At 47.6% G+C, this 24,591-nt stretch overlaps 2 protein-coding genes and 1 non-coding gene across 3 annotated transcripts; all 3 read left to right on the top strand.

The window, feature by feature from the left end:
• The first annotated feature begins 1,164 nt into the window (after window positions 1-1,164).
• Window positions 1,165-1,237, top strand: TRNAK-CUU. Its single transcript has one exon. It is a non-coding gene; the product is annotated as a tRNA-Lys (tRNA).
• Window positions 1,238-4,960: 3,723 nt separating this feature from the next.
• On the top strand, window positions 4,961-12,436 carry LOC117052972 (16 kDa beta-galactoside-binding lectin-like). Its single transcript, XM_033160389.1, has 5 exons — window positions 4,961-5,067; window positions 7,847-7,903; window positions 7,991-8,070; window positions 9,836-10,019; window positions 12,226-12,436. The coding sequence occupies exons 1-5, from the start codon at window positions 5,059-5,061 to the stop codon at window positions 12,370-12,372; spliced, it is 477 nt and encodes a 158-aa protein (XP_033016280.1). The 5' UTR covers window positions 4,961-5,058; the 3' UTR covers window positions 12,373-12,436.
• A 5,008-nt stretch (window positions 12,437-17,444) lies between these two features.
• On the top strand, window positions 17,445-21,718 carry LOC117052608 (galectin-1-like). The gene is made up of 4 exons (XM_033159578.1): window positions 17,445-17,453; window positions 19,051-19,107; window positions 19,203-19,282; window positions 21,509-21,718. The coding sequence occupies exons 1-4, from the start codon at window positions 17,445-17,447 to the stop codon at window positions 21,699-21,701; spliced, it is 339 nt and encodes a 112-aa protein (XP_033015469.1). The 3' UTR covers window positions 21,702-21,718.
• The last annotated feature ends 2,873 nt before the right edge of the window (window positions 21,719-24,591 follow it).

Here is a 24,591-nt window from a genome sequence, read left to right on the forward strand (position 1 = left end):
CCATGGCGACCCGCCCTCCCACCCCTTTGCTCTGCCCCAGCCTCCAACCTAGTGCCCTCCAGATGTTTTTTTGGGCTTAGGGCTTGCCGACCAGAAGGTGGTTCGAATCTCCATGACGGGGTGAGCTCCCGTTGTTCAGTCCCAGCTCCTGCCCACCTAGCAGTTTGAAAGCACATCGAAGTGCAAGTAGATAAATAGGTACCGCTCCGGCGGGAAGGTAAATGGTGTTTCCGTGCGCTGCTCTGATTCGCCAGCAGCGGCTTAGTCATGCTGGCCACATGACCCGGAAGCTGTCTGCGGACAAACGGCGGCTCCCTCGGCCTATAGAGCGAGATGAGCGCTGCAACCCCTGAGTCATCCACAACCGCACCTAATTGTCAGGGATAGCTTTACCTTTAACTCCTATCAGCTTGAGCCAGCACAAGTCCGGAACATCTGGAAGACACCAACTTGGGAAAGTCTGACCCCAAAAATTATCAGCTCAATATGCAGCTAGCCAGTTCCAGACCTTGGGGTCTCAAATTTCAGCGGCACCTTGAGCGATGCCAAAGTTTGCCTTCTATTCTACGTCATAGTTGTGGTGCCCCCACCCCAAGGCTCTGCACCCAATGCGACTAAACCGGTTCAACTCCCCTAACTCTGCCTCTAAGTTAGCTTCTCTGCCTTGTCAACCCAGTTAGACTGCTCTTTAGACACGGCATAGGTTTTTGGCCAAACAACGCACACATCCCTCGGGCTGGCTGATTTCTGAATCTCTCTGGGCTTTTCTCCAAGTCAAATCTCTCTCTCTCTCTCTCTCTCTCTCTCTCCTCTCTCTCTCTCTCTCTCTCTCTCTCTCCCCCCCCCCCGCCCAGTAGGGCCCAGAGAAAATAAAATGTTCATGATCAGAATAGTCGTTACTGACAGAATGTATTAAGAAAAATGTGATTCTCTGCTCCCTAGCATTTATCTCCCTCCTATCAGGCTTTGGTAGCAGTATCGACAGTTGTGAATTGTGATAATAGTGCGGTTCCATGTCTCAGGCCTCTCAAAAGAATCCAAAGGCATCAGACAGCATCTGAGAATAACGACTGATCACTTAGTAATTGGGAAAATTTGGAATGAATTGGAGCAGAGAGGAAAGGGGAAATGGTCGGAAAACAGATATTTGGGGGAAAGGTGTTAGCTGGGATAGCTTAGTTGGTAGAGCATGAGACTCTTAATCTTAAGGTTGTGGGTTCGAGTCCCACGTTGGGCAAATGTTTCCTGTATTGCAGGGGGCTGGACTAGAAGACCCTCAGGGTCCCTTCCAACTCTACAATTCTATGATTCTGTGAACTGAATGGAGGCAGAAGGTAACAATTATTTATGGCAGTGATGGGGAACCTATGACCCTCCAGATATTGCTAGACCATGGCTCCCATCATCCTTGGCCCTTGGCCATGCCTGCTGGGGTTGATGGCATTTGGAGTCCACCAAATCTGGAGGATTCCCTGCCACTGCTATAAAGAGAGGCAACATTTTTAGGATCTTTGGAGGCTAGTGATTGTGTTTGACTGCTGCAGAAGACAATAAGAAGTGCTTTGCTGGGCCACACCAAGGTTTGCCTAGCCCGGCATTCTATGTTTATTTCTATTTATTTAAAATATTTATAATCTGCCCTTCATCACAGAGTGGTACCAAGGCACAATAAAAGGAATTAAAGTCAAGTGATCTCAACAAAACAGATAAAAAGGAGCAAATAAAATCGCATCATGGTCCGTACCAACAAGAAAATCAAAGGAACTGGAAGCTCGTAAGTGGGACATGTTGTTTGCCTTCTGACATTTGTCCTTGAGAGGTATACTGCCTCTCAACATGGGGGTTCCAAATATTTCCTCGGTGTAGTTCACAAATATTTTCCATAAAATCACTTCAACAATTTACTAAACAGTCCCACCTACTGAACAGGTGCAAATAAACCCAAGAACTGGCACATCAGTCAAACAGAGACCGAAATCAAGTCTTCAAGGTCGTCTTAAAAGGCAGCAGCAAGAGGGTGATGCACGGGTCTTTGGGGAGGGAATAACAAAGGCATGGGGCCACCACAAAAAAGGACTTGGTTCCGATCCCTGCATATCTAGCCTATTATAATGGCAGAGCTGAGCCAGGAATGGATTTTGACTCTCCATTATTTCCTCTAATGCTATAAGCATATAGCAACAGACCCTGCCCAACGATTTTTAAATGACCCTGCTCTGGGGCCACTTGGCCAATAAATAAAAAAAGAATAGCTTAGACAAAAGTACCGTATTGTTAAAAGTTAATGCTTACAACAGTATGCCTCTGCTGCTATCAGGCCTCATACAAATACCTGTCTGACGGCACCCACTTATTCTTAGTCTTTCCTGGAAGTAAATCCTCCCCTGACTTCAGTGATTCTTATTTCCTCTTAAGTACAGTTAAGACGGCAGCCAAATAACATCCTTTGATGCTGCATGCTCCACATTTCCAACAAGCTGTATTAATGTGCCAGCTCCTTTCCTTGACAGCACAGCTTGCAAAACCGGGAAATTAATATCAAGTTGAAGATTCAAAGTGACAACCAGCCGCCTGAAGTGACGCCACCAGCCTCAGATGGAAACAGGGGGCTTCATTCTGCCATAAGCATCTCTTCGTTCCCTTCAGCTGCTCACACAATTAATAACAGGGGCAAGCATTTAAATGAAAAAACAGAAGGGATTTGGCCTGTGCAATTAGATCCCAGAAAGTTAAAGGAATTTCTGCAGAGCTTTTATAGATTTGTATAGAATCATAATAACCATAATATTATTTCTATCCTGCCTTTTCTTCACACAGCTTATAGCTAAGAATACAAAAACATAGGTCTAGAGTTTGATCTGCATCTGTCCCTGTTTCAGCAGAGCATTATAGGTAACCAAAGTTGTGCAGAGGAGGTTTCTGTCCCGGAAAGGGCTAATCCAGGGGTAGGCAACCTAAGGCCAGGGGGCCAGATGCGGCCCAATTGCCTTCTCAATCCGGCCCACGGACAGTCCAGGAATCAGCATGTTTTTACATGATTAGAATGTGTCCTTTTATTTAAAATGCATCTCTGGGTTATTTGTGGGGCATAGTAATTCGTTCATTTCCCCCCCCCCAAATAGTCCAGCCCCCCACATGGTCTGAGGGATGGTGGACTGGCCCATGGCTGAAACCTGGGCTCATCTAAACGAATAATTCACCTGCCCATCTTTGAGGGAAGAGCATAGGAATGATTTTCTCCTTTGCAGAATTGGGACAGGTAGTTACTTTGTGAATGCATATGCAAGCAACAAAATCGCAGGAAAGGACACTTGTGACTCTGCTCTTAGGAAACTGTCGGGACGTGTCTTTAAAAATGCCTTGAATGAGTAGGCAAAGCTTTCCACTGCAGGGAGAAAAGCAATTTTGACCTTCCAGTTGCTGCCTTTAACAGCTTCTGTTAAAGGCACAGACGCAGAACCTGATTGCAAAAATGGGCAGCTCCAGAATCAGAATCTGCAACAGCTGATGCAACAGCCACCCCAGGAGAGCGGAGGGGTTTTTTAATGGTCTCTGCGAGTCTTTGAAGATGCCTTGCAAGCTGATTCACATTGCTGCAAGATTGCTGGTGACACTTTTGTTTTGGCTGCTGCCTCTTGCACTGGGCCTACGTAAAGAGCCTGACTCCAACTAAGAGGAGAAATTAATGGGCCTGTCCACAATGTCAATTAATTTCAATGCACACACACCCCAGCATTGGACTAAAATTAGATGCAACCCAATATTATCCTTTCCCCCCAAAATCTGTATACATAGAAATGTTTGTATTTACGATCTTTATATTTATAAAATCTTATGCCACAATATATTTCTTCGTAGGAAGCCAATGTGGTGTGGTGGTTAGAGTCATGTCAGGCTGGGACAGGTGAGTCTTGGGTTCAAATCCCCCAGGACTCAGCCACAATCCAGCCCCTATTCTCCAACCCATGGATAGGCAAACTAAGGCCCGGGGTCCAGATCCGGCCCAATTGCCTTCTAAATCCGGCCTGTGGACGGTCCGGGAATCAGCGTGTTTTTACATGAGTAGAATGTGTGCTTTTATTTAAAATGCATCTCTGGGTTATTTGTGGGGCATAGGAATTCGTTCATTCCCCCCCCCCCAAAAATAGTCCAGCCCCACACAAGGTTGGAGGGACAGTGGACCGGCCCCCTGCTGAAAAAGTTTGCTGACCCCTGCTCCAGCCCTTCCACACTGAAGACCAATAAAAGTGCTTTAACAGGGTGTTTCCCAAACTTGGGTCTCCAGATGTTTTCAGACTACAATTCCCATCACCCCTAACCATTGGTCCTGCTAGCTATGGATGATGGGAGTTGTGGTCCAAAAACAGCTGGAGACCCAAGTTTGGGAGACCCTGCTCTTACTCCTCGTTTTCCATTGGCTTAGTTGCCTGCTGGCCTAATGTGATGTGAATGAGAGGAAACCATGTATGCCAGGCACCCCCAAACTCGGCCCTTCAGATGTTTTGGGACTACAACTCCCATCATCCCTATCTAACAGGACCAGTGGTCAGGGATGATGGGAATTGTAGTCTCAAAACATCTGGAGGGCCAAGTTTGGGGATGCCTGATTTATGCCATCCTAGGTTTCTTGGAGGAAGATGTCCTCTCCAGATGTTTTGGACTACAGCTATCATCACACCAACCTGCACAGGTGAGGGCTGATGCTGATGAGAACTGCAGCCACCAAAGCATCTTGGAGGGTACCAGGTGAGTGAAAGGCAGTAGGTAGAAATAGCACCAGCTGTTTGAGTTAATGATCATGGTTCTCCTGTATTCAAAGCAGGCCAGCTGTGTTGCTTGTTGACCCCGATTTTCCTCCTCCTTGCATTTCTAGAGAGCTCCAGTCACAGCAGACACTTTTTGTCATGTGGTGCATTCCCCCCCTCCTCCCCCAGCTACTTAAAGGCACCAACGGGGCATTTTCTCTTTTCAAGGTAGCTGGCTGGTATTTCTTTTGCTGAGACGCAGAACTGAGATTGGAAGGGAGAAGGCGTTGCTGGACCCGAGCAAGACTGTATCATGGATCCTGTGAGTCCTCTTTATTGTTGCTCTTATTGAGATTGTTTTACAAGCACAGGACCTAAACAAGGCCAGAAACTTTTATGCACCAATAGGTCGCTTTGGGAAGCGGTGTATCAGCTAGGAAACAAGCACGTTTTGTATGTGTCACTATTGCATGTCTGATTTCTATCCTTTTCTCTTGCTTTGGGTCCAGTTACAGGTAGGTAGCCGTGTTGGTCTGCCATAGTCAAAACAAAATATAAAACATTCCTTCCAGTAGCACCTTAGAGACCAACTAAGTTTGTTCTTGGTATGAGCTTTGGTATCTGAAGAAGTGTGCATGCACACGAAAGCTCATACCAAGAACAAACTTAGTTGGTCTCTAAGGTGCTACTGGAAGGAATTTTTTTTCTCTTGCTTTGGGGTTCTTGATAACCTGTTCTTGGTGCATCGGTAGTAGGGCTGCCCTGTGTTAATGATGATGTGCTATCCATACAGTTGTGCTTTCTGGCATAAAGGGGGGGACTTGTCTCTGCCCTGCAGAGCTTACAATCAAAGGTCTGCCTGTGGGAGAGATGAGTGTAATGTAACTTAGGAGGTGAATGTATGCCAATGCAGTTCAGCTTACCGTATATACGCGAGTATAAGCCGACGCAAATATAAGCCGAGGCACCTAATTTGACCACAAAAAACTGGGAAAACTTATTGACTTGAGCATAAGCCGAGGGTGGGAAATGCAGCAACTACTGGTAAATTTCAAAAATAAAAATAAATAAAATTACATTAATTGAGACATCAGTAGATTAAATGTTTTTGAATATTTATTTCAAAGAAAAACAGGGGCAAGGAGTTCCATAGGCTTGACTCTGCACCACAGGAATAAGCGCTTTCTTTTATTTGCCCCCTCCCCTCTTCCAACAGTTAGGCTTTCCTTTTTATTTCTTTGGTGTATTTTATGTCCAATATTTCCATCCCCCTACAACCTCTATCAATAAATGGGACTGATTCCTGTGTCTGGGGGGGTTTATTTTCAGGCCCTTTTCTTCCCTCCCCAAAGACCCCCTCCCTTCCCAAACAGCCAAGCTGTGAATGGATCCAAAGGAAGATAAGAGTTGCAGAGCTCCTGTGACCTTGCCTCCTCCTGGGCTTTGCAGAGAGGAGGGGGGCAAGAGGCTCTGTTCCTTGACTTGGGGGTCCTCCCTGCACCCTCCCCTTCATCCCAGGGACCCCCTCTTCTCCCCAATGGACCCTTTGCAAGATGAGCAGAGACTCACTGGATTCAGGAGGCGCCAGGGATGCAGCACATGCAGAAGAGAGAGACAAAGGCCCCCTCCTCCTTTTGTAGGTGGGCTTGGTATTTCCTGACCTCTCTAGGAATCCCACTCAATCCTTTTTAACCCTTGGCAAGCCAGTGCCCCCAGCTTCTCTGATCCTGTCCTGTGCCTTTTGCAGGAAAGAGCTTCTCTCCACTTCTCTCCCCCCCCCAACTGACAGAGGGGGAAGCATTGTGCAGTGCTTCTCCGATCCTCCATTCTGTGCCTTTCTGCTGGTGAGTGGAGGCAGAGGCGTCTTTACCCTTCCAGCTTGTGTCTGGAGGCGCTAGGACCTCGCAGACAGCTGCAAACGCACGGGATGGGCTCGTGCTGGGATCGGAGAAGACAGAGAAGAGCGTCTCAGATCTCCATCCTGCGCATTTCCTGGTGGGGTGGGGGGGGAGGGAAGCGGAGAGAAACTCTTTCTCTCCGCTTTTCCTACCCAACCACCTCGCAGACGCGTCTCAGATCTCCATCCTGCGCATTTCCTGGTGGGGTGGGGTGGGGAAGCGGAGAGAAACTCTTTCTCTCCGCTTTTCCTTCCCAACCACCTCGCAGACAGCTGCAAACGCACAGGACGGGATCGGAGAAGATGCCCCCGTCCTGCACATTTCCCGGTGGGGTGGGGGGAGGGATAGGAAAGCGGAGAGAAGCTCTTTCTCTCTGCTTTTCCTTCCCCACCGCCCGCCTCACTTGCGCATAAGCCGAGGGCGACTTTTTCAGCCCAAAAAATGGGCTGAAAAAGTCGGCTTATGCGCAAGTATATACGGTACTCAAAAAGCCTTTCTAGAAAGGATGGGTGTTGAGGCTTCACAGAAAAGCAAGATTTGAAGAGGGCTTGGAAACATGTGTTTGAGTGAATATGCAAAAAAAAAAAAAAAAAAAAAAACACCCCCCAAAAACTATTAATTTATTTACAGTGTCTTTAGGCTTCCTATAAGAGATAGTGAAAGCAGCACTTTTAATTGGAGGTTGCTACTGGGAATAACAGGGACACGAGTGGCGCTGTGGGTTAAACCACTGAGCCTAGGGCTTGCTGATCGGAAGGTCGGCGGTTCAAATCCCTGCAACGGAGTGAGTTCCCATTGTTCAGTCCCAGCTCCTGCCCGCCTAGCAGTTTGAAAGCATGTGAAAGTGCAAGTAGATAAATAGGTACCACTGCGGCAGGAAGGTAAACGGCGTTTCCATGCGCTGCTCCGGTTTGCCAGAAGCGGCTTAGTCATGCTGGCCACATGACCCTCGGCCTATGGAGCAAGATGAGCGCGCAACCCCAGAGTCGTCCGTGACTGGAACTGGACCTAACAGTCAGGGGTGCCTTTACCTTTTACTGGGAATAAGGGAGAAGTAATTGCTTGCTATATGGGACTAGCAGGCTGCTAGTCCTAAAGATCTGGCAACCCTTGGATTCCCAACACTGGCTGCAGGAAATGAAATGCTCTGTGCTTCTGCCTATTGATTTATTGGTGACTCTTTCCTCTTATCCCGTCCCATAGGTATTAGGAAGTGCCCTCATTGATCCATGGACCCGGTTTCACTCCAACCCAATGAAAGTAAGAGCATTCACTTTCTTCTCCCTTTCCTTCCTAAATCTCACCATTCCACCACCGCAGTTGAAGACGTCTTTCCTTCTTCTCTAGGGGCTGGTTGCGACAGATTTTCTCCTTCTGCACGGAGAGACTGTCCAAGTGAAAGGGAGGATATCGTCGGATGCCAAAGAGTAAGTTGGAGGAGGAGGAAAGCGTATTGAGACGCTTGTGGTGCATTCATATTACTGCTTTGGAGTACAGGGAAGTTTCTATCTCTCCTGCCCCCCAAGCTGTTCATGGCAGCATGGCTTCAGTTAGTTAGTATACACACCAGAGAGCGCCTATGGAGCGGAAATGTCTAATTCCTACGCAAAGGTCTTCATAGCTTGGCTAGAGATGAGTTGGGAACACCTTAAGGACTCCAGTCTTTATGAAGCAGGGTTGAGGAACAACTGCACCAAGCTGTTGCCTTTTACACAGGATAAAAAGATAAAGGGACCCCTGACCATTAGGTCCAGTCGCGGACGACTCTGGGGTTGCGCTCTCACCTCACTTTACTGGCTGAGGGAGCCGGCATACAGCTTCCGGATCATGTGGCCAGCATGACTAAGCCGCTTCTGGCGAACCAGAGCAGCGCACGGAAATGCCGTTTACCTTCCCGCCGGAGTGGTACCTATTTATCTACTTGCACTTTGACGTGCTTTCGAACTGCTAGGCGGGCAGGAGCTGGGACCGAGCAACGGGAGCTCACCCCGTGGCAGGGATTTGAACCGCCGACCTTCTGATCAGCAAGCCCAAGGCTCTGTGGTTTAACCCACAGCACCACCTGGGTCCCTTACACCCATTTGTAATTTATTATATTTCTATCCCACCTTTCCTCCAGAGAGTGAAAGGTGGCATGCACACTTTCCCCATTGTTTTTATCCTTGCAACAACCCTGTGAGGTAGGTTAGGCTGAGAGACAAGTGTGTGTGTGTGTGTGCCCCATAGAGTTTCATGGCTGAGCAGGGATTCGAACCCGGGTCTCTGAGGTGCAAGTCCAGCGCTCTAACCACTACTGCACTCTGGCTCTCAAAATAATGCAGTTTAGATGACACCATGCGGATTTAAAACTCCAGCAGGGAGTGCAGAGTCGAGTGCAAACACAGCCTTGGGTGGTTTTTGCTAATGCAGGGGTGAGGATAAGAAGTGGGCCTCCCCACCATTCTCTGGCCTGTGGCCCTTTCCCCAGGCTGAATCCCTCGCTGGCCCTGATGCCTGCAGAGTGTTCTTGCCTGGTTGGTATGCTCCATCAAACTCTTAATTCTTCATGCTAGCTAGGATGGAGCGTGGGGAAAACTATATTGCACACTTTGTGACTCCTGTTGCACAGGGAGTGAGGTGGGGGCCTGGAGCATTGGCATGGGTGACGACGGGGCTCTCCAAACTCTGATCTGTGAGCTTCATTCATCCACATCCTGTCTGTAAAATGCAATTCACAATCGCTAAGTTCCCTATGCGGACCTGCGGTGATTCTCAAGTGACCCATGGGGGGGGGAGGAGGAAAAATGTTGGGGTACCACTGAGTTCAGGCACTTAAGAGCCATGGGGGAAGGAAGCAGATTTGGGGGGTCTAACCTGCCACCCCAACAGTCTATAGTGTATCAGGGTTTCCAAAATTTGGGTCTCCAGCTGTTTTTGGACTACAACTCCCATCATCCCTAGCTAGCAGGACCCAGTGGTCATGGGTGATAACTGTAGTCCAAAAACAGCTGGAGACCCAAGTTTGGGAAACCCTGGTCTATATGCTGCTCTAGGTTGCTAGTTCCTGTGTGATGCGTCTGTAACCTGAAGCGTCTGTAACCCGAAGCATCTGTAACCTGAAGTGTCTGTAACCTGAGGTTCCACTGTACAGATGTCCAGGAAGCCTTAACATCCACGCTCTTGTTTTCCCCAATAACTTCCACCCTCTTCAAGTTTTGTCGTGAATCTGGGCCATGATCGCGACAACCTCGTTCTTCACTTCAACCCCCGCTTTGACTACCACACGGACGAGAACACCATTTTGAACACCATCGTGTGCAACTCCTTGCAGAACGGCGTATGGGGGAAAGAACAGAGAATCACCGATTTCCCTTTCGAACAAGGTGCCAAAGTTCAGGTGAGGGCGTGCCAGTCTTATCAAAGGTCTGTGTGCGAATGGAGCTGGCAGGGGTGTGTCTCCTCTGCAGAGGACATGAATTGGGAGGCCCGCAGCCTTCATACAATGATTGTACTCCTATTGGCCCCAGCCTGTATGGCCAATGGTCAGGCATGGGAGCAATGCCTGAACATCTGGAGGACCCCAGGTATCTTTTCCTTGGAGGGTGTGGAAGGAGGACCTACCTTCCTTTAAATTCAATTTATATGCGTAGAACTGGAATGCAGGTGTTTGGAGACTGGCTTGACTGAATAAGACTTCTGTGCTTTTTTTTAATGTGCACAGTCCAGCTCGCCTATAGAAAACTAGCATGTAAGGATTCTAGCCTGGCCTTCCCTGAGAAGCTAGTTTTCTGCACACAGGTTCTTTCCCGCCTTTGATTCTCATCTCTAGCATTCTGCACCAGCTCCACTCCAAGCTCGGAGGAGGCCCTGCAAAAAATAATAATAGATGGAGGTAATTTTAAGTAAATTATGCGTCTTCAGTACAAATTAGCAACTCTTGTCTTAATTCCGGGTGTATATCAGTTTGCATCTGACCTGAGCAAACACTGTAGCTGCAGTGAGACTGCTCACTGGGAGAATTCAGTGTGCAAAATGCAAGGCTGGTACAGTGGCTTAGGCGATAGCTTCTAATAGAATTGTAGAGTTGGAAGGGAACCCAAGGGTCATCTAGTCCAACCCCCTACAATGCAGGAATCTTTTGCCCAACGTGGGGCTCAAACCCATGACCCTGAGATCAAGAGTCCCACTTGTTCTTCCACACAAGAGCCTGCTGGATCAGGCCAGTCTAGTGTCCTGCTCTTACCGTGGCCTGCCAGATGCCTGTAGAAAACCTGCAAGCAGGACCTAAGCACAGGGCTGGATTTAGGTATGATGAGGCCCTAAGTGCTACTGAAGGTAATGGGGCCCTTTATATGTCCAGCTGTCCTTTGTCAACAACAAATTGTCTGTTTTTTTGGGTTGAATATATGCTATATAGTAGTTTATGGACCTAATAGGCATCTAAAGCCATTTGCACATAACAAAATATGTATTTTATCAAAGTACATCCAGTTTTTTTTCTTTGTTTTTTTTTGGGGGGGGTCCAAGACAGTGGGGGCCCTAAGCTATAGGTTGTTTAGCTTATACGTAAATCAGGCACTGCCCAGTACAAGAGCAATCTCCCCTCTTGTGGTTTCAGAAACTGGTGTTTGGAAACCTTCCTTGCCTCCAACTTGTGTGTGCTAACTGTCCTTGCTCCTAGCCCCAAGGCATTATGGGCACCGTGAAGACATTGAGGCCAATAATCCTTTGACTAGCATCCTCCTCCTGCAAATGAGATTTCCCAGTGGACTGTTCAATGTTCCCTACTCTATGATAGTGTTGCTCCATCACTCAGTACTCTAGTTTCCTCTCAAAAGAAATTTCCTTTTTCTTGCTGTCGCTGGGGGTTGATTTGTGGTTTGTTTGTTAATTTTGATGTGTTAACATCACTACTCATTTTCACATATGCTTGTGCCCCTAAATATATTGCAAGTTACTTTGTGTAACAAGCATTTTGTTTAAACATTAATATGGTACACCCCTCTCCCCATCTTAACCTGCTTGTAACATGAGGGATTAAGTCCAGTGGTCAGCAAACTTTATCAGCAGGGGACCGGTCCACTGTCCTTCAGACCTTGTGGGGGGGGGGGTTGAACTATATTTTGAAAAAATTAATAAAATCAATGAATTCCTATACCCCACAAATAACCCAAAGATGCATTTTAAATAAAAGCACACATTCTACTCATGTGAAAACACGCTGTTTACCAGACCGTCCGTGGGCCGGATCCGGCCCCCGGGCCTTAGTTTGCCTACCCATGGATTAAGACAACTCTGGTCCTTGGGCTCTGAAGTGCCTCAGACTCATAGCTGTCAACTTTTCCCCTTTTTAAAGGGAAATTCCCTTATTCCAAATAGGATTCCTCGCAAGAAAAGGGAAAAGTTGCCAGCAATGCTCAGACTCGGCTGAAATGTAAAGCACTTGGGTAGAAGCAGCCTCAGACAGGAAATGGAAATGCTGAATGCCCAATGTCTATGCAGTATTTGCCATTCCTTTTAGTCTTTCAGGGCATGTAAAGCGTTTAGTGTCCTGGTTTTCTCATGACTCCTCCTCCTCCTCCTCCTCCTCCTGCTTCTTGCAGCTTTCCTTCACTTTTCTTTCTGCGGAGATCAAGGTGAAGCTGGCAGAGGGTCACGAGTTCACCTTCCCCAACCGGCTGGGCCTGAAGACCATCGGCTACATCAGGGTGGAAGGAGACTTCAAAATCAGAGCCCTCAAATTTCTCTAATTTCTCCCTGTGTCCCTGTAGTCCTGCAACAAGTCTGAATAAACTCAACTGTTCTTCAAAAAAACTGCCTGCGTGGTTTTAGTTTGTAACAGTGAGGGGAAATATTGTTGAGTTCCAGGAGCCTCATTCCCTGCTGTGGCCCACATGACCATGGTGGGTGGAGCCAGAGGCAAAAGTGGGCGGGGCAACAAATATAAATATTTCATTTGAACAGACCCCACTCACTTCTCCCTCTAGACCAGCCTCTCTCAACCTTGGGTCCCTGGCTGTTGTTGGGCTACAAATCCCATCATCCCTAGCTAGCAGAACCAGTGGTCAAGGATGATGGGAGTTAAGCCCAAGGTTAAGAAAGGCTGGTCTAGACTAGAGACCAGTGGTTTTCAACCAGTGTGTTGTGGCACCCTGGGGTGCCTTGAATGATGGTCAGGGGTGCCGTGGGCAACACTGGCCTCTGTCCTTTCCTTCCTCCTTGAGAGCCAGTGTGGTATAGTGGTTAAGAGCGGTAGACTCGTAATCTGGTGAACCGGGTTCGCGTCTCCGCTCCTCCGCATGCAGCTGCTGGGTGACCTTGGGCTAGTCACACTTCTCTGAAGTCTCTCAGCCCCACTCACCTCACAGAGTGTTTGTTGTGGGGGAGGAAGGGAAAGGAGAATGTTAGCCGCTTTGAGACTCCTTCGGGTAGTGATAAAGCGGGATATCAAATCCAAACTCTTCTTCTACTTCTTCTTCTTCCTCCCTTCCCTCCCTCCTTGATGCCCTCTCATGTCTCTGCCTCCTGAAGGCTTGCACAGCTGGTTGTTCCAGCAGCAAGCTCCCCAGGCGAATGGTGCCTCTGGGGCTGGCCAGGGGGTGGCCAGGAGTTGAGGCGGCCTTGGAGTGAGCAAGCAAGTGGGCGAAGGAGCCCAGCCATCCAGTCCGCCCGCCCTTGCTGTTGTGAACAGACAGACAAAAGGGAGTTCAGGCACTGTGCTGGCCTTTTTGTGCTTGCTGTGTGCAAGGCCTGCCTGGGAGTTGAGTGCCCGTCGCTGAAGCCTTTCTGCCATGCAGACCTGGCAGCGGCCAATGTTGCCTCCCAAGATAAGGTGCTGGTCTTATGTTCATCTTTGGCCAGTCTCTGTTGGGCCACTAAGGGTGGGGGCATCCTCTTCCCAGGTCCCTGTGGGGGGCAAACCTCACTTTGGGGCAGGGGGGAGGGCAGCTCAGAAACCAGGTGCGGTGGCAACGACTGCCCAGAGGACTCCCAAGGAGAGGGGAGAGGAAGCTAAGGGAACACTCTGCAAGGGAGGGTGTTTGAAAAAGGGTGAGATGCAGGCAACGAGTGACAAAATTCCTAAGCCCAACAGGGGTGCCACAGAAAGAATGTAGTTGGTCAAGTGAGCCGTGGACTCAAAAAGGTTGAAAACCTCTGCCCTAGACAAGCAGGAGACATTGGGCAAGAACATTTGGAGAGGTGAAATAGGACCAGTGAGGGGTGTGATCAGCCTGACATCAATACCAGGAAAGATTCTAGAGCAGATCTGCTTGATGGTGTTGCCCAGGAATGGAATATTGGAGACTGGGAGATAGTTGGCCATAGTGGCCGGGTCCAAAGATGGTTTAATAACTGTTTCTTTAAGAGGTTCCAGGAAGATTCCCTCACAGCCCAACTCACTTTTATGAAGAAGAAGAAGAAGAAGAGTTTGGATTTGATATCCCGCTTTATCACTACCCGAAGGAATCTCAAAGTGGCTCACATTCTCCTTTCCCTTCCTCCCCCACAACAAACACTCTGTGAGGTGAGTGGGGCTGAGAGACTTCAGAGAAGTGGAACTAGCCCAAAGTCACCCAGCAGCTGCATGTGGAGGAGCGGAGACGCGAACCCGGTTCACCAGATTACGAGTCTATCACTCTTAACCACTACACCACACAGCCAAGATGGGCAAGGGCGGAGAAGACAGGCTGTCGGTTCTACTTGCGCAAGCAGCCTGTCTGCATCCTCGGAGGTAACAGAGGATGAAGCTTCCCCAGCTGGTGTGGGAGGAGACATTTCCAAATCTGCCCAGTGTGCTCAGCTCTGTGGTTATAGCAACATTGGCAGGAAGTTGGTGCAGTGTAGTGGTTAGAGTAGTGTCAGACTAGAACTAGCGAGACCCCAGTTCCATGAATCGCCAGTCAGTCTCTCAGCCGAGCTGAGCTTGCAGGGCTGTCAATGAGGGGGAGCCATGCCTGCCTTCCTGAGTTTCTTGGAAGGAGAGTGGGCCAGAATGTAATTATTTATAATAACAAAATAATGGTAGGGTGGATGGTTGAAAATACACTCCAGGCAAAGCACATTATTTCACAGGAGATGCCAAAAGCACAAGCAGCTTTAAATCTATTTTTTTTTAATGAAATACAGCAAATATATCTGCCTTCCTGCATGGTTATCCCAGAACTGATCTACCACCATCCACATGGATACAAAGCAACGTGGGAAGAGTCTACTGTATGGTGCCTTTAAATACACACACACACACACACACACACACACACACACACACACACACACACACACTGTATGGTGCCAATCTCCAAGCCTTGTGAGATCCAGGGGACCTGTGCTTCCGTTTGGACAAGGAGGCTCAGCGGAGACAGTGGCGTCATTATGTTACACGATTTATTTACACAGTGGTGCCTCTGTTTATGAACTTAATCCATTCCGGAAGTCCGTTCTTAAACCGAAACCATTCTTAAACCAGGGTGCGCTTTCCCTAATGAGGCCACCCGCCACCGGTGCCCTTCCGCCATTCGGCTTCCGTTCTTAAACCGAGGTAAAGTTCGCAAACCGGGACACTACTTCCAGTTTTGCGGAGTTCGTAAACCAAATAGTTCATAACCAGGGCTGTTCTTAAACCGAGGTATCACTGTATCCGGTGGTACCTTGGATTGCAACCGTTTTGGATTACAACCACGTCAAACCCCGAAGTGTGTGTCCCTTTTTTTGGATTACAACCCATTATTATTATTTTGGATTACAACCCTTTTTTTTTTTGAGGCCCCATTGGTGAAAGCGCGCCTTGGGTTACAACCTGTTTTGGTTTACAACCGGACCTCCAGAACAGATTATGGTTGTAAACCAAGGTATCACTGTATACATACAAACTGGGTCTAGATGGTGAGATTGGTCTAGATGGCATTTGCCTCCCAGGAGGGTCCTGTTCCTTCCAGTGCTGTTGTCTCAGATTCCAAGAGACCCCAAACATCGTGTCTGACCCGCTGTGCAGCACAAAAGACAGCCCCCCTTCTCCCTGCCCCCCCCAACCCAGCTTGCAAAACGGACACTTTTCTCCCATTTGCTTATTACATCATCCAAACTGCCAACCTGAGACTTCTCCCTCTCTGCTCTGGCATTGTGTTTTGCTAACTGCTCGGAGAGCAGGGTGGGGCACATAGCCTTGCTGGGGGCTTCTCTCTCTCTCTGTTTCACTAGGTCCAGGACTTGGCCACTTCAGTAATGACCTCTTGATGGTGGTTCTCGATGGCTCCTCTCCCGGGTGGACACGGAAAGCCGGGTCTAACTTCCAGCTGAACCCGACAAGCACTGATTCATTCTAGCTTTTATTAGTCCCAGGAATTTAGGGGGGACCTGGCCCCTCACAAACTCACAACAGTGCCAGTGCTAGAACAGGAGGGCCCTGGGTTCAAATCCTCACTCAGCCATGAAGCAGTCCCGTGCTCCATCCATTCCCCACTGAAGACCAATCAAAGCGATGGGCATCTCAGCTCTTTTCTTTCATTGGCTCAGTTGTCGGCTGGTCTGCTTTTCTGCTTGTGTGGCATCCAAAATCCAGGTCAAAGCGGGGGGGGGGGGGGGAGGGGAGGGGAGGGGAGGGAGAATGGACAAATGTCTGGATGGTTACCAGCCAGGAGGCTGTTGATTTAAATTGCATAAGGTGTTGTTGGCCAACAGTGTGCCCTTCCTTAGGTTCCAGACTCCAACTCATGGGCATACCCAGGGGGGCAGGGCTCCCCAGAAGCAAAATAATAATAATAATAATAATAATAATAATAATAATAATAATAATAATGGTTATCGGCAGCCTAAAAGGAAAAAAAGCTCTACTAAAAAAGCTCAACTACTGGTCTTTCTCCCCCTCCCAAAATCTAAATAAATTTGAGCTCTGCCGGCAGCCAGCCACTGCGTGTGTGTGTGTGTGTGTGTGTGTGTGTGTTGCGCCGGCTGATCATTGCAAAGGAGCTTTGGAAACAGTTCCCTTGCAAGGTGAGTAGTTCCTTTGCGAGGGCTGAGGATCCTGGGAAACTGAGTTTTTCAGCCATTTGGGGGCTTTCTCTTTGGGGGCGAAAGTTTTTCTGTTTTTTGAAGCTGTTTTTGTTTGCTGTTTACATAATATGGTCAGTAATCTAAAAACGAACCGAACCCCTAAAAAACGGGCCATTCCTCATCCCTAAAAAAGGTCAACAACTTTGAGCTGAACCCCAAAAAACGGGGGTAGATCACTGCTGAAAGTAGATCACAGTCTCTTGGGAGTTGGCCACCCCTGGTATAAGACATGTAACTAGAATAAAAATTTGTAAAAAAATTCTAGCATATAATTGTAATAACTACCGTAATAAAGTACTGCTATAATTATATATAATTTTCCTAAAATTTTGGTTTCATTCGCCTTTCCGTGCTGAAATGTCACAACCTGAACGACCATGGCTTGCCCCCCCCCCTAGTTTTGATCCTGGGTACGCCCCTGCTCCAACTCCCATCAGCCTCACCTGAGCACAGGTGAGGGCTCAGGCTGATGGAAGCCGTGTTCTCAAACATCTGGAGGTACTAGGCTAGCGTAAATAAATAGCACCAGCTGTTTGAGCTTATCAGGTGTGTTCCCAGGCCTATTGACTCTGATTTTCTCCACCTTGCCTTGCTAAAGAGAGAGAGAGGAACAGACCCCTCCACTCACAGCAAACCCTTTTTGTCACATGATGCTGTTGAAAGGGACCTTGAAAACAAGCCTCAGCTATTTAAGGTGTAACTGGGGCTTCTTTCGCAGAGGTTGGAAGGAATGAAGTTTTGATTACTTGCTGGACCTTTGGAAGAAATTGCTATGCAGCCCGTGAGTCTTGTATGTCCATTTTTGTGGTACTTAGTATTAGGATGCAGTTGTTACTGAAGTTTTAATGCCACCGAGTGCATTAGAACTGGGCTGGAAATTTAGAAGGATTAATAGGAGCCTTGCTCTCCCTAGGGAAGAGCATGGTTGTTTCTCAGCTGCTAACTCTTATATCTCTGACTTCTAGCCTCTGTTTCTCTTGCTGCTTCTGGGTTCTTTGTTTTAATTTTTTATTGAGAGCATTTCAATTGAGCAAAATAAAGTAAAAATGAAAAAGTCATAAAGAGAAAAAGAAGGTGTATTGTATCACTATATATGCAATCAACTACAATTCCACAAGTCCCAGTTACAGGTGGGTAGCCGTGTTGGTCTGCCATAGTCAAAACAAAACAAAATAAAAAATTCCTTCCAGTAGCACCTTAGAGACCAACTAAGTTTGTTCTTGGTATGAGCTTTCGCGTGCATGCACACTTCTTCAGATACCATTTCACAAGTGTTTGTCTAGAATACAGGCATATAAATGTTATCATCCAAATACATGTAGGGTTATTTATAACCATATATTTGTAAATCTGTTGCAAATTTCGTTATACTGCTTCTAAAGTAGGTCCAGAAGCAGCAGCTACTGCAAAATGCATCACGTCAGCTGCTCACTGGGGCAGGAGGAAGGGCGTGATACAAATTATATAAATAAAGGACCTGGCAGGGAAAACGTGGGATTTGAGAAGGGCTCGGAAACATGCGTATTTGAGTGACCGTGGCTAAGTCATATATTTTATGGTTCACCTAGCTGGCCCGGCCACGCGTTGCTGTGGGGTTTTGTTTTGTTTTTTTGCTTTTTAAAATTCTCCTGATCCCGAGAGTATTCTGGAAGCTCCTGTTTTTATTCTTCCCTGTCCCTTTAGAGCAGGGGTCAGCAACCTTTTCCAGCCGTGGGCCGGTCCACTTTCCCTCAGACCATGTGGTAGCCCGGACTATATAAAAAATTTTTTTGGGGGGGGGAATGAACTAATTTCTATGCCCCACAAATAACCCAGAGATGCATTTTACATGCGAAGCTGCGGCGGCCATTTTAGGTGAGGGCACTGGCAACCTTAAAGAGCATTCTCCCCACCCCAGTCCCAAAATTACCCAGTCCCAAAATCACGCACCCCAGCGACACAATCCCCTCAGAGCCGGTCTTACTCAGTGCAACCTCTCAGGCATGCCTCCTGCTCTGTCTTTTTTGTTTGTTTGGTGCATGCGAAGCTGCTGTGGCCATTTTAGGTGAGGGCACAGGCACTGTTGCTCTGGCCAGGTCTGATGATGTCGACGGGCGATCCGCCTTTCTATTGGATGCTGTTGGAGTCTTCATTCCTTTTGCTGGTGAGGTATAATAGGTGTGCCACTCCCCCCCTTTATCCTTTATTTTAGGCATTACAGGTGTGGTTTGTTTTAATTTTTATTACGCCAGACAAGCAGAGTTCCTGGAAGCAGCTCATTCTATTAACCTGAGTGTTACAAAATTGCTGCACAGGTTCCCTAGCACTGCTCTAACCAATGCTATCTGTGCAATTGTCTGTCTGTCAGTTGACGGCTTCCCTTTGTCCTCCTTTTGCAGCAACCGCCAAGCCTGCTCGATGGTCCCTGGGCTCACCTTATTTCCAGGACAAAGACCGTAAGAGCATTCATTTCCCTTCCCCTCCCCCTCCTGAATCTCATCCTGCCACCACTGCAGTTGAAAAAAAACGTCTCTCGTTTCCCCTGCCATAGGGAGTAGTTGCCACGGAGTTTCAAGCCCTGCATGGAGACATGATCCAGGTGAAAGGAAGGATCCTGCCAGATGCCAAAGAGTGAGTAGGGAAGGGTGTGTGTGGAGTATCGCATGTCTCCGGGAACTCGCGTGTAGGCACACTGTGTACATAGCCCTTAAACGTGCTTCTGAGTGCGGAGAATCTCTTACATATGGCAGGCAAGCTCTGCCCTGGTCATGCGTCCAGGACATGGCAATTCACACCTGTACCAAGATCTTAAGCTGAATGCCAGAGCACCGGATTTATTAAAATAGGGCATGGAAAGGCGAATCATGTTCTAAAGGAGGTGGTGCAGGATGTAGAACACAGATCCTGTCATTATTATTTTTTACCTGATTTCCTACTACAGCCACTCCCTTAAAATGGAGAGTAAATTAGGAGAGAGATTGCAAGACAGCTGTGCATGGGTGTATGGAGAAAACGCCCAACTGTACAAAAGTAAAATATATTTGCTTGCCCTTTTCTGCCTCTGGCACTGCCTGCTACTGGCATGTTACCTAGGAAGGAATGCAAACCACCTCCCCACTGGGCTTAAACAGGTGCCCCAACCCTTGTGCTAATGTGTAGGTGTAGGTGAAACCCAATTTCTTGGCTTGGTTCCTACCAGCTGGGGAAAGCGTTCTTCATAGTGGTGGACTCCTACACCAAATGGCTGGAAGTCGCACTGGTACCATCCACTTCTACAAAATAAACTTGCTCCATCAGTATGGCAAGTCCTTCAAAACATTTGAAGATGCCTTTCCTACAGCATCCTAACTCTCTTGTCTAGAAACTGTGTACCTTACTTGGTCCGATTAACCAAGTTGCCTTCCCCTGGCCCCCTCATCTTCAGCAGGGGGGTGTTGGCCTTCCTTACAAGGCTGTTGTAAATTATGTAATGGGGAATGTGGGCTATTGGTGTGTGTTAAGTAATTTAAGAGTCACAGGGATTGGCAGACACATTCATGCAGATCTTGGGCTCCATCCTGACACCTCATTGGTCTATACCAGGCACCCCCAAACTCAGCCCTTCAGCTGTTTTGGGACTACAGTTCCCAATTTGTGATTTTGTATTGTATTTTAGTATTTGTTGGAGGCCGCCCAGAGTGGCCGGGGAGACCCAGCCAGATGGGCGGGGTATAAATAAATTATTATTATTATTATTATTATTATTATTATTATTATTATTATCCCTAACCACTGGTCCTGTAACTAGGGATGATGGGAGTTGTAGTCCCAAAACAGCTGGAGGGCCGAGTTTGGGGGATGCCTTATCTATATCAAGCTCCAGGTAAATAATTCCTGAGTGAATCTCTGCAACCATGAGTACTAGAACCTTTTTAATTTTTTAAGTGTTTTCATGAAACTCAAATCCAGCACAATATATGAATTTGAGGTGGGTTTTTTAGGCTATATGCCTGGGTCCCCTTCTAATTCTTGGGTCCAGCATGGATACAATTCCTAGATTGGCCAGGCGAGATTCCTGGTTATTCCTAATGGCCCTGAGAATGGGTCGTTCAGGTAGCAAAGGAAGTGGGTTGGTGCCAGAAGGCCAATGGGTGCTCCAACTCGCTGGTAGTTACAAAGACAAAGACTGGAAGAGAGAGTTGAGTTATGTGACCTAGAAGCTGGAAGCTGGAAGCCAGGGAGACAGAGCCATGCCTGATTTCTGCTTGAACCCAAGGCTGCATCTAAAGGGGAAGCAAAAGGGGTGTTAATGTTGTGAACATCTCCATCATAGGTTCAGGTTGTATATATGTGCAAATAAACCATATGTCATAAAGGCAGCTCAGTCTCTGCTGCACCTCATTCTGGAGGAAACGCAAAACCTGGGTAAGCACTTGAATCTCACACCCCTCGGAGATTGAGGTGGCATGTAACAATGTTCTCAATATTCTTATGGCATGGCAACCACGTGAACACCTAGGAGAGGGGCCCTGTTGTTGCTGCTGCTGCTGCTGCTGAAGTCCAGTAAGCCTCTCACGTTTGCTGTTCTTTTTTTTTTTTTACAAATCATATTTATTAAGGTTTCCAATAAAATAACATGATCTGAAACATTCCAAATTACATTCCAAATTATTCCTCCAATTATAAAACAAAAAAAAAGGTTCCAGATTGTCCAAATTATTACTTTAAATTTTTCTTAAGGCTTCCCATGCTTCAAAATTCCAGAGGCTCTATTATCATAACTATTGCTTTGCTTTCACTTCCAATATTTTTGCAGCCGCTGACATATCCTCACGTTTGCTGTTCTTGTTTCTCTCATAACTTTCAAACCTCTTCCAGATTCGTTGTGAAACTGGGCCAAGACCCTGACAACCTCGTTCTTCACTTCAACCCGCGCTTTGACCGCCAGAGGTGTCCGGACACCATTGTGTGCAACTCCAAGGAAAATGGGGTGTGGGGGAAAGAGGAGGAGAGCCTCTCCAAGTTCCCTTTCGAGCCAGGCGCCAGAGTTGAGGTGAGGTCCGAGCAGTAGATCAAATGGAGCCAGGCAGGCAGGCAGCTTCTCCTGGAGTTCCCTGTTCCACTGTGGAGGGAGGAGTTTCTGTAGCCTTCCAGGGGACATTATAATCCCAACTCCCATCAGCCTCGGCTAGCATGGCCGATGGTCAGCCATGATGGGACCAACAGGCCAACAACATCTGGAGGGGGACAGGTAAACTTTCCCTGGCACATGGGAAAGTGGGACACCTCCATGTTTCATAGGAGGATTCATTTTATATGTGCAGAACAACTGGAATGCCAGTGTTGGAGGACCTGGCCTGTCTGAACAACAATTGTGTCCCATTTTTAATTACAAGGGCACGCAAATGAAATGATCGTCACCTTTGTTTTGTGGATGTTTATGAATTCCATGTGTTTTTAGTACGATTAAATAAACAAATAAAAAGCCTATGCTTATGAACTTACGTATATATATATTGCAAGTCAGCTGGAGACATTTTTTGTATGATTGGCTCTATGCAGATAGGCATAAAAATGTGGCTGTCCTCCTGGTCCTTGGGCTTTGATGTACTACAGACTCATCAGCAGTGGAAAGGCCTTTTGGGTCAAAGCAGCCCTTGGTGCTGTTCTCAGGAAAGAGAAACCCAGAATGGCTAGCTTGCACTGTTGACAACTGTGTCTGCCATTCCATTAGAATCATAGAATTGTAGAGTTGGGAAGTCAAGAGTCATCTAGTCCCACCCCCTGCAATGCAGGAATCTCAGTTTAAAGCATCCATGACAGATGGCCGTCCAACCTCTGCTTAAAAACCTCCAAGGAAGAAGAGTTTGGATTTGATATCCCGCTTTTCACTACCCTAAGGAGTCTCAAAGCGGCTAACATTCTCCTTTCCCTTCCTCCCCCACAACAAACACTCTGTGAGGCGAGTGGGGCTGAGAGACTTCAGAGAAGTGTGACCAGCCCAAGGGCACCCAGCAGCTGCATGTGGAGGAGTGGGGAAGCGAACCCGGTTCACCAGATTAGGAGTCTACCGCTCCTAACCACTACACCACACTGGCGAGGAGTCCACTACCTTCCGAAGCAGACTGTTCCAATTTAAGAAGTTAAAATGTTGCCAGGTCATTTAAAAAACTGTTCCGTGTCCTGTGTTGATGCCTCCCTCTCTGCTTCTTGCAGCTTTCCTTCACATTCCTTACTTCTGAGATCAAGGTGCTCCTGGACGACGACCACGAGATCTCCTTCCCCAACCGGCTGGGCCTGAGGGTCCTCGAATACATAGCGGTGGAAGGAGGCTTCAGAATCAGAGTCCTCAGATTCCTCTAATCTTGATTTCCCGTAGTCCTGTGTAACATGTCCAAATAAATTCAACTTGGTTATTTGAAAAGGGCAGCGTAACATGGTGTTGTTTTACCTACATCAGGGGACGGGTGGCACTTTTTCAGTCCGAACGCTGCATTCCCTGCGGGGTGGGCAACTTTGTGAGGGCCACATGCCCATAGTGGGTGGAGTCAGGGCAAAAGTGGGCGGGGCAACAAAGAGGAATCTTGCCTTTGAACAGTAAAGTAGTTTCTAGGAGCATTCACAGACCTCCCCCTGGTCTTCATCCAGACAACCGAGAGGCATTGTCAGAGTTCAGAGAGAGACAACTAGGTGTAGGGGTCTGTGTTTTAATTCATTGATTAAATGAATTTCTAAACTTAATATAAAATATCTAAGCCAGGAACAAGAATATATAAAAACACGTAGGATAAAACCAGCGATAAAGCACAATAAAAAAATCCTTCCTTGCAGACCTAGTTGTGAAGTTAACGTTGATTGCATGAACTATGCTAGCCAGATTATCCCTGTGCAAGTGTGCTCACAATTGCCTCAGGAAGTGAAAGGTCTTATGACTGCCTAACTAATTGTTTGGCATTCCTTTGTTGTATGTGCATCTTAGGTCTAGTTTTCCACAAGGCCATAAATCTAGGCTGCACCACTTCAGACTGCAGGTAGTAATTACTTCAGGCTTCTTCGTTGGTTATTATTTTTAAAATCGCTCCCAGCCAAGAGACTTAACATGCCAGCAGGCAATGAGAGAGGTTGTAGCTTGGCCATCATTTCAACATGCAGGGACGCGGGTGGCGCTGTGGGTTAAACCACAGAGCCTAGGGCTTGCCGATCAGAAGGTCGGCGGTTCGAATCCCCGCGACGGGGTGAGCTCCCGTTGCTCCTGCCAACCTTGCAGTTTGAAAGCACTAAGTGCAAGTAGATAAATAGGTACCGCTCCGGCGGGAAGGTAAACGGCGTTTCCGTGCGCTGCTCCAGTTCGCCAGAAGCGGCTTAGTCATGCTGGCCACATGACCTGGAAGCTGTACACTGGCTCCCTCAGCCAATAAAGCAAGATGAGCACCGCAACCCCAGAGTCATCCATGACTGGACCTAAAGGTCAGGGGTCCCTTTACCTTTACCTAGTCTTCAATGCAGAGGGAATCTTTTGTATGCAGGTGAATTCTGTCATCTGACCAAGCTGAGGTGGTGCAGCCCAGACAGAAATATTGCTTCCTTCCTCAGTGGAAAATGTTGTCTTTATTTGCACTCTGGCAATGCGGGCAAAGCCCAGTTCCTTCCAACTCACTCCTGTTTCCTCCTTTTAGCACACGCTCTACATTAGCTCTCATTGCTACTTAATTATCTGTTTAACTCACTCGCTCTCATTTGACTTCTGTCTCTCTCTCCCCAACATCCCTGCAACCCACCCAGGAGATGAGCAACCTTCAGATGGCTCCATTTTTAGGAAACCATCAGAATGTGCCTTTAATATCACCTCTGGACTGTATGAGCTCTTCACTGCAGGGAGATTAGCAATTCTCACCTGCCAATTGTTGCATGTAAAAGCTACTGTTAAAGGCACAGCTGCAGAATCGGAGTGCAAAATTCGG

Source organism: Lacerta agilis, chromosome 9, assembly GCF_009819535.1.
Source record: "Lacerta agilis isolate rLacAgi1 chromosome 9, rLacAgi1.pri, whole genome shotgun sequence".
NCBI lineage: Eukaryota > Metazoa > Chordata > Lepidosauria > Squamata > Lacertidae > Lacerta > Lacerta agilis.

Bases quoted from the DNA above. Each gene is read 5' to 3' on its own strand.
- LOC117052972 (XM_033160389.1), top strand. The intron at 7,904-7,990 runs GTAAGAGCATTC...CTTCTTCTCTAG, and splicing joins TTCACTCCAACCCAATGAAA to GGGCTGGTTGCGACAGATTT. The intron at 10,020-12,225 runs GTGAGGGCGTGC...TGCTTCTTGCAG, and splicing joins AACAAGGTGCCAAAGTTCAG to CTTTCCTTCACTTTTCTTTC.
- LOC117052608 (XM_033159578.1), top strand. The intron at 19,108-19,202 runs GTAAGAGCATTC...CCCCTGCCATAG, and splicing joins TTATTTCCAGGACAAAGACC to GGAGTAGTTGCCACGGAGTT. The intron at 19,283-21,508 runs GTGAGTAGGGAA...AACCTCTTCCAG, and splicing joins ATCCTGCCAGATGCCAAAGA to ATTCGTTGTGAAACTGGGCC.